The sequence below is a fragment of the Brassica rapa genome, unplaced genomic scaffold, assembly GCF_000309985.2.
Source record: "Brassica rapa cultivar Chiifu-401-42 unplaced genomic scaffold, CAAS_Brap_v3.01 Scaffold0238, whole genome shotgun sequence".
NCBI classification, from domain to species: domain Eukaryota; kingdom Viridiplantae; phylum Streptophyta; class Magnoliopsida; order Brassicales; family Brassicaceae; genus Brassica; species Brassica rapa.
The window spans coordinates 39969-52658 of NW_022610182.1; the positions used below are offsets into that span (position 1 = coordinate 39969).

At 41.5% G+C, this 12690-nt stretch overlaps 1 protein-coding gene across 1 annotated transcript; it reads left to right on the forward strand.

The window, feature by feature from the left end:
* The first annotated feature begins 3837 nt into the window (after positions 1–3837).
* On the forward strand, positions 3838–5032 carry LOC117129905. Its single transcript, XM_033283120.1, has 2 exons — positions 3838–4574; positions 4976–5032. The coding sequence occupies exons 1-2, from the start codon at positions 4022–4024 to the stop codon at positions 4981–4983; spliced, it is 561 nt and encodes a 186-aa protein (XP_033139011.1). The 5' UTR covers positions 3838–4021; the 3' UTR covers positions 4984–5032.
* Positions 5033–12690: the final 7658 nt, after the last annotated feature.

The window sequence follows — 12690 nt, forward strand, 5'->3', positions numbered from 1 at the left end:
TTGATCTAAATCTCTTACTCTCTACACTCGTTTCGTCTCTAATCTCTCTCAAATCTATTCTAAACACTCAGATTACTCTTCATTACTCTAAAGTCATACTCTATCTTCTCTTCTGTTCAACACTCGGTCCAAGATGCCAGATACTCCGCGCATGTGGAGAAGCTAATTGGCTAGTCCAAATGAGCTTATCCTCTCCTGATTGACCTCACATGCTTGAGTCTTCTCTTGATTTCGAAAACCCTTGTATGCTCTCTCTATATATTGTAACTCATCAACCCTAATGAAGATTATGCAGTTTGAGTCTCTCTAAACTCTTAGACACTATGGTTTTCTCTTAGACACTAAACGGCTCTATCTAATCTCCTAGTCTTTCACAAACTTCTCTTAATCACTTCCTAAACACTCTCTTTATTCTGATTACTCTAAGGATCTCTTAATCTCATAGGATAACTTCTTCATCCCAACTCCTATGAGATTTATTCAACTTCCTGGTGATTCTCCAACAATTTATGTATCCAAATCAAGCTTCTTACAAAGTGATTCATCCTGGCTTGATTGGAACGACGGAGAAGCTGTCCTATTCCCAAACTGGGAAACTGGAATCACCTGATTAGAAAGTGGGATACCTTCTTCATCCCAACTCCTATGAGATTTATTCAACTTCCTGGTGGTTCTCCACCATTTTATGTATCAAAATCAAGCTTCTTACAAAGTGATTCATCCTTGTTTGATTGGAACGACGAAGAAGCTGTCCTATTCCCAAACTGGGAAACTGGAATCACCTGATTTGAAAGTGGGAGAACTTCTTCATCCCAACTCTTATGAGATTTATTCAACATCCTGGTGTTTCCCCACCATTTTATGTATCAAAATCAAGCTTCTTACAAAGTGATTCATCATGGTTTGATTGGAACGACGAAGAAGCTGTCCTATTCCCAAACTGGGAAACTGGAATCACCTGATTTGAAAGTGGGATAACTTCTTCATCCCAACTCCTATGAGATTTATTCAACTTCCTGGTGTTTCTCCAACACTTTATGTATCCAAATCAAGCTTCTTACAAAGTGATTCATCCTGGTTTGATTGGAACGACGAAGAAGCTGTCCTATTCCCAAACTGGGAAACTGGAATCACCTGATTTGAAAGTGGGATAACTTTTTCATCCCAACTCCTATGAGATTTATTCAACTTCCTGGTGTTTTTCCAACACTTTATGTATCCAAATCAAGCTTCTTACAAAGTGATTCATCCTGGTTTGATTGGAACGACGAAGAACATGTCCTATTCCCAAACTGGGAAACTGGAATCACCTGATTAGAAAGTGGGATAACTTCTTCATCCCAACTCCTATGAGATTTATTCAACTTCCTGGTGATTCTCCAACACTTTTTATGTATCAAAATCAAGCTTCTTACAAAGTGATTCATCCTGGTTTGATTGGAACGACGAAGAAGCTGTCCTATTCCCAAACTGGGAAACTGGAATCACCTGATTTGAAAGTGGGATAACTTCTTCATCCCAACTTCTATGAGATTTATTCAACTTCCTGGTGTTTCTCCAACACTTTACGTATCAAAATCAAGCTTCTTACAAAGTGATTCATCCTGGTTTGATTGGAACGACGAAGAAGCTGTCCTATTCCCAAACTGGGAAACTGGAATCACCTGATTTGAAAGTGGGATAACTTCTTCATCCCAACTTCTATGAGATTTATTCAACTTCCTGGTGTTTCTCCAACACTTTATGTATCCAAATCAAGCTTCTTACAAAGTGATTCATCCTGGTTTGATTGGAACGACGAAGAACCTGTCCTATTCCCAAACTGAGAAACTGGAATCACCTGATTAGAAAGTGGGATAACTTCTTCATCCCAACTCCTATGAGATTTATTCAACTTCCTGGTGTTTCTCCAACACTTTATGTATCCAAATCAAGCTTCTTACAAAGTGATTCATCCTGGCTTGATTGGAACGACGGAGAAGCTGTTCTATTCCCAAACTGGGAAACTGGAATCACCTGATTAGAAAGTGGGATACCTTCTTCATCCCAACTCCTATGAGATTTATTCAACTTCCTGGTGGTTCTCCACCATTTTATGTATCAAAATCAAGCTTCTTACAAAGTGATTCATCCTTGTTTGATTGGAACGACGAAGAAGCTGTCCTATTCCCAAACTGGGAAACTGGAATCACCTGATTTGAAAGTGGGAGAACTTCTTCATCCCAACTCTTATGAGATTTATTCAACATCCTGGTGTTTCCCCACCATTTTATGTATCAAAATCAAGCTTCTTACAAAGTGATTCATCATGGTTTGATTGGAACGACGAAGAAGCTGTCCTATTCCCAAATTGGGAAACTGGAATCACCTGATTTGAAAGTGGGATAACTTCTTCATCCCAACTCCTATGAGATTTATTCAACTTCCTGGTGTTTCTCCAACACTTTATGTATCCAAATCAAGCTTCTTACAAAGTGATTCATCCTGGTTTGATTGGAACGACGAAGAAGCTGTCCTATTCCCAAACTGGGAAACTGGAATCACCTGATTTGAAAGTGGGATAACTTCTTCATCCCAACTCCTATGAGATTTATTCAACTTCCTGGTGTTTATCCACCATTTTATGTATCCAAATCAAGCTTCTTACAAAGTGATTCATCCTGGTTTGATTGGAACGACGAAGAACATGTCATATTCCCAAACTGGGAAACTGGAATCACCTGATTAGAAAGTGGGATAACTTCTTCATCCCAACTACTATGAGATTTATTCAACTTCCTTGTGATTCTCCAACACTTTATGTATCTAAATCAAGCTTCTTACAAAGTGATTCATCCTGGTTTGATTGGAACGACGAAGAAGCTGTTGAAATGAGTTGAGTACAATGTATGAGAAGGCACAAGGAGTTAAGAGACTGAAAGGGAATGAAGGGATGAGACTTTGGGAGAGTTTGTGATCAGCCATAGCCGTACAATCCGTACAGAAGGAACTGGCCGTACACATCAAGGATGATCACAAACATTAACCAAAGGTGAAAGTTAAAATGAGGAGTTAGAGTGGTAAAAGGTGAATGCCTTTAGTCTTGGAGAAGAATCAGTCCGTTGGAGAAGGATAAGGCTCGCGGTGACAGCCTGTCTCATGCTGGAAAGGTAAAGCAAAAGCAAAGATACCTTACACATGTGAGAACATCCATTGGATCAATTCAAAATCGAGTCTAGCTTCTGTATTGACTTCACATGCTTTACCTTATCCTTAGAGTCTTGGAAACCCTTGTATCCTGAACTATATATTGTAACCTCTCTGATTAATAAAGACAAACACGAGTTTATGAGTCTCTCTCTCTAGTTCATCATGATAATCTCATACACTTTCTCTTAAACACTCTAATCTCTCTTGAATCTCTCTTAGACTTCTCAATACCTTTCTTATTCTCTAAAATTATATGGTATCAGAGCCACGTTAGCTGTGGTATTGAGATCTTGTGTTCTTCAGCTTCAGATAAAAGTTCTTTCTTGTGAGATTCTAATAAAAGTTCAAGCAAATCAAGATGGGAGGAAACAAGGTTATTACGGTTCCGATTTCACTCAAGGGTGGGGGAAACTACCTGTTGTGGTCTAGGCTTGTGAAGACAGCCATTGGGAGGCTAGGGTTATGGGGTCACATCACAGATGAAGCTCCAGCACCAGTGGCCAGTGAGGAAGAAGGTGGAAGAGAGCTCGCGGTTGCTGATGGAAAGAAGTGGATTCAAGATGACTTGATGGTGCTATCTGTGCTGCAAGGATCACTTGAAGAACCTCTCTTGGAAGCCTACAGCTACTGCGAGACTCCAAAACACCAGTGGGAGGTACTCCAAAAGACTTTTGGGAACGTTACCAATCTGAACCGTGTGTATGAGATCAAGAAAGCTATCAACACACTGGTACAAGATGGAGAGGAGTTCACCAAGCATTTGGGCAAGTATAGATCCTTGTGGTCTGAGCTTGAATCGTTGAGGCCAAGCACTAATGATCAAGAGCTACTCATGGAGAGGAGGGAGCAGGATCAGGTGTTTGGGTTGCTGTTGACGTTGGATCCTCCATTCAACGATGTGATCAAGCACATGTTGAGGATGCCAAATCTCCCATCCATGGAGGAAGTGTGTGCGCAACTTCAGAAGGAGGAAGGGTCACTTGGGCTCTTCGGAAGCAAGGGAGACTTAGCTCTAGCCAACAAGGCTGAGGAAGGAGCGCAAGCTAACCGTGCAGCATACAAGACTGATGAGAGGAAGTATGGTGATGAGAGGAGGTTTGGAGGCAACTGTGATCACTGCAAGAAGCCGGGACACAAGAGGAGCCAGTGCTGGATCCTTCATCCCCATCTCAAGCCGGCCAAGTTCAACAAGGATCGAGAAGCCAGAGCTAACCTGTCTACTGAAGCAAGTGAAGCCGGTCCATCAGGAGCAGGCTCAAGTGCACAAGTGGGTGAAAGCGCAGGCAAGGCAATGGCAACTCACTACACGGCCGCAAAGAGTTTGGAGCATGAAGTGATCCGCAAATCTGACATTGATGCCCTCATCAAAGCTCTTAAGGAGTCTGGTACATTCGAAAACACTCTTGGTTACTCATATACTGCTCATATGATGCCTAGGAATGAGAATAGGTTGATAGATATCATTGAGAAATTAAAACTGAGAAATGAATCACCTAGAACTCATCTTGCTAGAGGCATAAAACCATTGATTGTTGACTCTGGTGCATCTCATCACATGATTAGTGATGATAGCTTGATCAAAAACATAGAACCTGCTCATGGACATGTAATGATTGCCAATGGAGATAGAATTCCCATTAAAGGTGTAGGAGACTTAAAGCTATTTGATAAGAACTCTAAAGCATTTTACATGCCTGATTTTACTTCTAATCTCTTATCTGTTAAAAGATGTACCAATGATCTACAATGCAATGTTATCTTTAGTCCTAACAATGTGACATTTCAGGATATTGAGAGCAATAAGTTGATCGGACAAGGAGTAACCAAGGGGGATCTTTATGTACTTGAAGACATTAACCCCATTTCTAGTTGTTTGCTGAGTTCTGTTTTAAGTAAAGGTGCATTATGGCATTCTAGGCTAGGACCTCCACATGTTAGAGCCTTAAGCTTAATGTTTCCAGGTGTCATGTTTAAAAATAATGATTGTGAGGCTTGTATTTTGGGAAAACATTGTAAGACTGTTTTTAAAAGATCTACTACTATCTATGATAAGTGTTTTGATCTTGTTCACTCTTATGTATGGACTGCTCCCTGCCTATCTAGAGATAATTACAAGTACTTTGTCACATTTATAGATGAGATATCTAAATACACCTGGATAACACTCATTAAAACAAAGGATAGGGTTCTTGATGCATTTAAAAACTTTCAATCTTATGTATCTAACCAGTATAATGCCAAGATTAAGATTTTCAGGTCTGATAATGGTGGAGAATATACTGGCAATGCATTCAAGAGTCACCTAGCTCAACATGGGATTCTACATCAGACAAGTTGTCCATACACTCCTCAACAGAACGGTGTAGCTGAGAGAAAGAATAGACACCTAATGGAGGTGGCAAGGTCTATGATGTTTCATACAAGTGTGCCTAAGAGATTCTGGAGTGATGCTGTGATCTCGGCTTGTTATCTAATCAATAGGATACCAACCAAGATCCTGGAAGATCAAGCTCCTTATGAAGTTCTAAACAGAAGCAAGCCTGTGCTGGATCACTTAAGAGTCTTTGGATGCGTGTGCTTTGTACTTGTACCCGGGGAGCTAAGGAATAAGCTAGAAGCAAAGAGCACAAGAGCCATGTTCATTGGCTACTCAACGTCACAAAAGGGATACAAATGCTATGATTCAGAAGCCAGGAGAGTTCTTGTGTCTAGAGATGTGAAGTTCTTGGAGGATAAGAGCTTTTATGGAGATAGAAAGTGGGAAGATCTTGAAGATTTGTCTCAACCATCTGATCGAGCTACAAGTCTTAGGCGTGTACTGGAAGGACTTGGAATCAACATGTCCCAGGATCAGCAACCATCAAAGGAGAATGAAGCTGAAGAACCATCACACCATGATCATGAGGGGGGAAATGAGGCTGAGCCTGAAGATCATGAGGATCAAGACTCAGATAGTCATGGTCAAGGTGTGATACAAAGAGAGGAAGAATCCATACAAGAAGATCATGTGGAACCAAATGAAGTAGAAAGAGAAGCAGTTCAGCCTACGGTGGTCCAGCCTACGGTGGTGGAGGTGGAACAAGCCCCATTAAGGAGAAGCACACGGCTGAAGAGAGATGCTTCCAACTGGGTAAACACGAGAGTGTACTACAATGCTCAAGCTGTGAAGCATCCCTCTCAGGCTGTGTGCTCATTTGCGAGTTACCCAAAGGAACATTGTGCATTCATTACAAGCTTAGATGAGAGCAGTGTACCAAGATCATATGAAGAAGCAATGTTACATGAAGATTGGAAAGAATCAGTGGGTGATGAAGCAAATGCTATGATAAAGAATGACACTTGGTTTGAAAGTGAGTTGCCAAGAGGGAAGAAGGCAGTAACAAGCAAGTGGATATTCACTATCAAGTATCTACCTGATGGAACTATTGAGAGGAAGAAGACAAGATTGGTGGCTAGAGGATACACTCAAACATATGGGGAAGACTACATTGATACCTTTGCCCCTGTTGCCAAACTCCATACCATAAGAATTGTACTATCTCTTGCTGTGAATCTTGAGTGGGAGCTTTGGCAGATGGATGTGAAGAATGCCTTTCTTCAAGGAGAGCTAGAGGATGAAGTGTATATGCATCCTCCACCGGGTCTAGAGCACCTTGTGAAACCTGGAAATGTATTGAGACTCAAGAAGGCTATCTATGGGTTGAAGCAATCTTTTAGAGCATGGTATAACAAGCTGAGCACTACCTTAAATGGGCGTGGGTTCAAGAAGTCTGAATTGGATCACACTCTCTTCACTCTCACTACACCCTCAGGTATCATCTGTCTACTTGTATATGTTGATGACATTATCATAACATGTAGTGATAAGGCTGGTATAAAAGCCACAAAGGAGTTTTTGAAATCTGTGTTTGAAATCAAAGACTTAGGAGAAATGAAATACTTCCTTGGAATTGAGCTGTGTAGATCTAAGGAAGGATTGTTCATTTCCCAAAGGAAGTACACACTTGATCTTTTGAAAGATGCAGGTATACAAGGAGATAAGACAGCAAAGATGCCTCTTGAAGATGGATACAAGATTCCACGTGAGGGGGAGATTGAAGATAGCAAGGCCTTTCATGATCCAAAGCTAACAGGAAGCTAGTAGGGAAGCTCATCTACCTCACCATCACACGACCAGACATTTGCTTTGCTGTGAACCAAGTGAGCCAGCATATGCAAGTCCCAAAGGATCATCACTGGCGCATGGTGGAGAGACTGCTCTTGTATCTGAACGGGACATCAAGCCTTGGAGTTTGGATGGGATGCAACAAGAGTACTGAAGTAGTGGGATATTGTGATGCGGATTGGGCTGGAGATAGAGCAGACAGAAGATTAACCACCGGCTACTGTACATTCATTGGAGGCAACTTGGTGACTTGGAAGAGCAAGAAGCAGAAGGTGGTGTCTTGTTCAAGTGCTGAAGCTGAGTATAGAGCAATGCTGAAGCTTACCAATGAGTTGGTATGGATCAAAGGGATCTTGAAGCATTTGGAGATAGAGCAAGCAACTCCAATGACTATGCATTGTGATAATCAAGCGGCTATACACATTGCAACCAACTCATTCTTCCATGAGAGAACCAAGCACATTGAAGTTGATTGTCACAAGGTGAGGCAGATGATTGTCTTGGGAGTAATCTTGCCATGCTATACACGAAGTGAGGATCAGTTAGCTGATGTCTTTACTAAAGCCGCGAGACAGAAGACCATGGAGTCCATTCATATCAGGCTAGGACTCGTGGATCTCACACCAAGTGGCTAAAGTCCCCTTACTATGAGGTCTTTACTCTTTTTCCCTCATCAAAGTTTTGTCCCAAAGGGTTTTCCTTGGTGAGGTTTTTAATGAGGAAGATCTCATGGTTTCCAAGCTTGATCAATCAACAAGATCAAGCTTGAGGGGGAGTGTTGAAATGAGTTGAGTACAATGTATGAGAAGGCACAAGGAGTTAAGAGACTGAAAGGGAATGAAGGGATGAGACTTTGGGAGAGTTTGTGATCAGCCATAGCCGTACAATCCGTACAGAAGGAACTGGCCGTACACATCAAGGATGATCACAAACATTAACCAAAGGTGAAAGTTAAAATGAGGAGTTAGAGTGGTAAAAGGTGAATGCCTTTAGTCTTGGAGAAGAATCAGTCCGTTGGAGAAGGATAAGGCTCGCGGTGACAGCCTGTCTCATGCTGGAAAGGTAAAGCAAAAGCAAAGATACCTTACACATGTGAGAACAGCCATTGGATCAATTCAAAATCGAGTCTAGCTTCTGTATTGACTTCACATGCTTTACCTTATCCTTAGAGTCTTGGAAACCCTTGTATCCTGAACTATATATTGTAACCTCTCTGATTAATAAAGACAAACACGAGTTTATGAGTCTCTCTCTCTAGTTCATCATGATAATCTCATACACTTTCTCTTAAACACTCTAATCTCTCTTGAATCTCTCTTAGACTTCTCAATACCTTTCTTATTCTCTAAAATCATAGAAGCTGTCCTATTCCCAAACTAGAAAACTGGAATCACCTGATTTGAAAGTGGGATAACTTCTTCATCCCAACTCCTATGAGATTTATTCAACTTCCTGGTGATTCTCCAACACTTTATGTATCCAAATCAAGCTTCTGACAAAGTGATTCATCCTGGTTTTATCACTTTTGAGTAATGTAAAAGATAATCTGAGTTTAGATAAGAATAGAGAAGAGATTAGAGTAGATTTAAGAGATTAAGAGACTAATGGAGAATCATTGTGAAAAGTATAGAGAGATTGATTTGTTTAGAACTGTCTAAGTTTTATTAATGATGAGAGACTACAATATATAGTGAGGCTACAAGAGACATAAGGGTTTTCGAAATCACACTATTGCAATGGATAGGATTCTACTTTAATTCAAACTGTCCAATTAGCTTATCCTTGGATGTAAAGCACCTTTAGCTTTATCCAGCAAGTGACAGCCTGTCTCTAAGCTCTTCCTTATCCATCTTAACGTAAACCAGTGTGGTAGAAGATCAGTGTTACTTCTCCTAAGTTACCGTGGCATGGTAACTTCCCTTTGGTGAGTTTGGTCGACCCTAATGGTACGGTCAGTACGGCCAGTACGGCCTGTACGGCTTAGGTCGACCCAAACTCATTCCTCTCCAACTCCTTACTCTTTCCCAACCTCATCTATTACTCTCAACACTTCTCATCATCCAATGCCTTCATATTAACACTCCCCCTCAAGCTTAGCTTTGTGAAAGCCTAAGCTTGGATGGCTATGAGATCTTCCTCATTAAAAACCTCACCAAGGAAAACCCATTGGGACAAAACCTTGATGAGGGAAAAAGAGTAAAGACCTCACAGCCAAGAGGATCAGCTCCTTCTCTTCCCAAGATCAATGAGGCCCAACCTGATGTGAATGGACTCCATTGTCTTCTGTCTCGCCGCCTTAGTGAACACATCAGCCAACTGATCTTCACTTCTTGTGTAGCATGGCAGGATGACTCCTAAGATGATCATCTGCCTCACCTTGTGACAATCCACTTCAATGTGCTTGGTCCTCTCATGGAACACCGAGTTGGAGGCAATGTGGATGGCAGCTTGGTTATCACAATGCATTGTCATTGGCGTGGCTTGATCAATCTCCAAATGCTTCAAGATACCTTTGATCCACACCAGCTCGTTGGTAAGCTTCAGCATAGCTCTATACTCAGCCTCTGCACTTGAGCAAGACACCACCTTCTGCTTCTTACTCTTCCAAGTAACCAAGTTGCCTCCAATGAATGTGCAATAGCCTGTGGTTGATCTCCTGTCTGCTCTATCACCAGCCCAATCCGCATCACAGTATCCAACCACTTCAGTGCTCCCATTGCAACCCATCCAAACTCCTTGATCAGGTGAGCCGTTGAGATACATCAAGATTCTCTCCACCATGCGCCAGTGATGCTCCTTAGGCACTTGCATGTGTTGACTCACCTGATTCACAGCAAAACAGATGTCAGGTCTAGTTATGGTAAGGTAAATCAATTTACCAACTAGTTTTCTATAGAGTTTAGGATCCTGATAAGGTTTGCTGTCTTCAATCTCCCCCTCTCGTGGGACTTTGTAGCCATCCTCCATAGGCATCCTTGCTGTCTTGCCTCCATACGCACCTGCACCTTTCAAAAGATCAAGTGTATACTTCCTTTGGGACATGAACAACCCTTCCTTGGATCTACATATCTCAATTCCAAGAAAGTATTTCATTTCTCCCAAGTCTTTAATTTCAAACATGGATTTAAGGAACTCCTTGGTTGCTATGATACCTTCCTTATCACTTCCTGTGATAATGATATCATCAACATACACAAGGAGTGCAATCATACCTGAGGGAGTAGTGAGAGTGAAGAGGGTGTGGTCTAGTTCAGACTTCTTGAAACCTCGGCCATTCAGAGTAGTACTCAGCTTGTTGTACCAAGCTCTTGGTGATTGCTTCAGTCCATAGATAGCTTTCTTCAGTCTCAACACATTCCCTCTCTTCACTAAGTGTTCCAAGCCTGGAGGTGGATGCATATACACTTCATCCTCCAGCTCTCCTTGTAGAAATGCATTCTTCACATCCATTTGCCATAAGCCCCATCCAAGGTTCACAGCTAAGCTTAATACAATCCGGATTGTGTGTAGTTTAGCTACTGGCGCAAAGGTCTCAATGTAATCTTCTCCATAAGTTTGAGTGAAACCTCTTGCAACCAGTCTTGACTTCTTCCTCTCAACTGTTCCATCAGCCTTATACTTGATTGTGAAGATCCATCTACTAGTCACAGCCTTCTTCCCTTTTGGTAACTCACTCTCATACCATGTATCATTCTTGATCATAGCTCCTGCCTCAGCTCCAACTGATTCCTTCCATTCCTTATCCATTACTGCCTCTTCATAGCTTCTTGGAATGTAGTTCTCATCCAAGTTTACCATAAAGGCACAATGCTCTTCAGGGTATTGAGCAAAGGAGCACACAGCTTGAGAGGGATGCTCCACAGCTTGGGCATTGTAGTACACTCGCGTGTTTACCCAAGAGGAAGGATCCTTCCTCAGCCTTGTGCTTCTTCTCAATACAGGTTGTTCTTGTTCTTGAACCGGTTCATCTTGTGTACTCGGTTCTTGAACTCCACTCTGATGTTCTTCATCTTCTTGGCTTTGCTCACCTTGATTGTGTGAGACTGAAACACTCTCTTCTTCTTCTTCACTCAAGCCGGCTCCATCCTGACCATCTTCTTGAGTTTCAGATTCCCTTCCCCCCTCACGATCAAGGTGAGGTGACTGATTAGCTCCAACAGGGGCCGGAGAACTCTCATGTTGGTTCCTACTCCCCACATTTGGATCCTGGTTCATCGTGATACCTAGACCTTCCAAAATCAGTCTTAAAGCGCCTGCCTTATCTGATGTTAAATCCTTTAGCTCCTCTTGGTTCTTTTCTTCATAGTATCCTCTTGCTTCTATGAACTTCACATCTCTAGAGACTAGGACTCTTTTAGTTGCTGGATCATAGCACTTGTATCCCTTTTGTGTTGTTGAGTAGCCAATGAACATAGCCTTAGTGCTCCTTGCATCTAACTTGTTTCTCAACTCTCCTGGTACCAACACAAAGCATAAACATCCAAATACTCTCAAGTAATCCACTGATGGCTTGTGCTTGTTTAGAACTTCAAATGGTGCTTGATCCTTCAACACCTTTGTGGGAATCCTGTTGATCAAATAACAAGCAGTAGCCACAGCATCACTCCAAAATCTCTTTGGAACGTTTGCTTGGAACATCAGTGACCTAGCAACCTCCATCAAGTGTCGGTTCTTCCTCTCAGCTACCCCATTCTGTTGTGGAGTATAGGGACAGCTTGTTTGATGCAAGATCCCATGATGCTCTAGATGACTCTTGAACGCATAGCTTGTGTACTCCCCTCCATTATCTGATCTAAAAATTTTAATCTTGGCATTATAATGGTTAGTCACATAAGCTTGAAAGTTCTTAAATGCATCTATTACTCTATCTTTTGATGGGATTAAAGTTAACCAGGTGTATTTGGATTTTTCATCAATGAATGTGACAAAGTACTTATGATTGTCTCTAGATATGCAAGGTGCAGTCCACACATCAGAATGAATAAGATCAAAGCACTTATCATAAACACTAGTAGAGTTTGGAAAAACAGTTTTACAATGCTTGCCTAAAATGCATGCTTCACAATCCTTATTCTCAAATAAAACACCTGGTAACATCAAGTTCAAAGCTCTACCATGAGGATGCCCTAATCTAGCATGCCACAAAGCATTTTTATTTAAACTAGAAGCAGTAGTAAACGAGCAATTGTAATTGGAAACAGGATCAAGTTCTTCAAGCAAATACAACTCTCCTTTAGTGATTCCTTTTCCAATCAAGTGGCTGCTCTCAATATCCTGAAACTTTACATCATTAGGACTGAATATAACATTGCAATTCAAATCAGTAGTGCATTTCT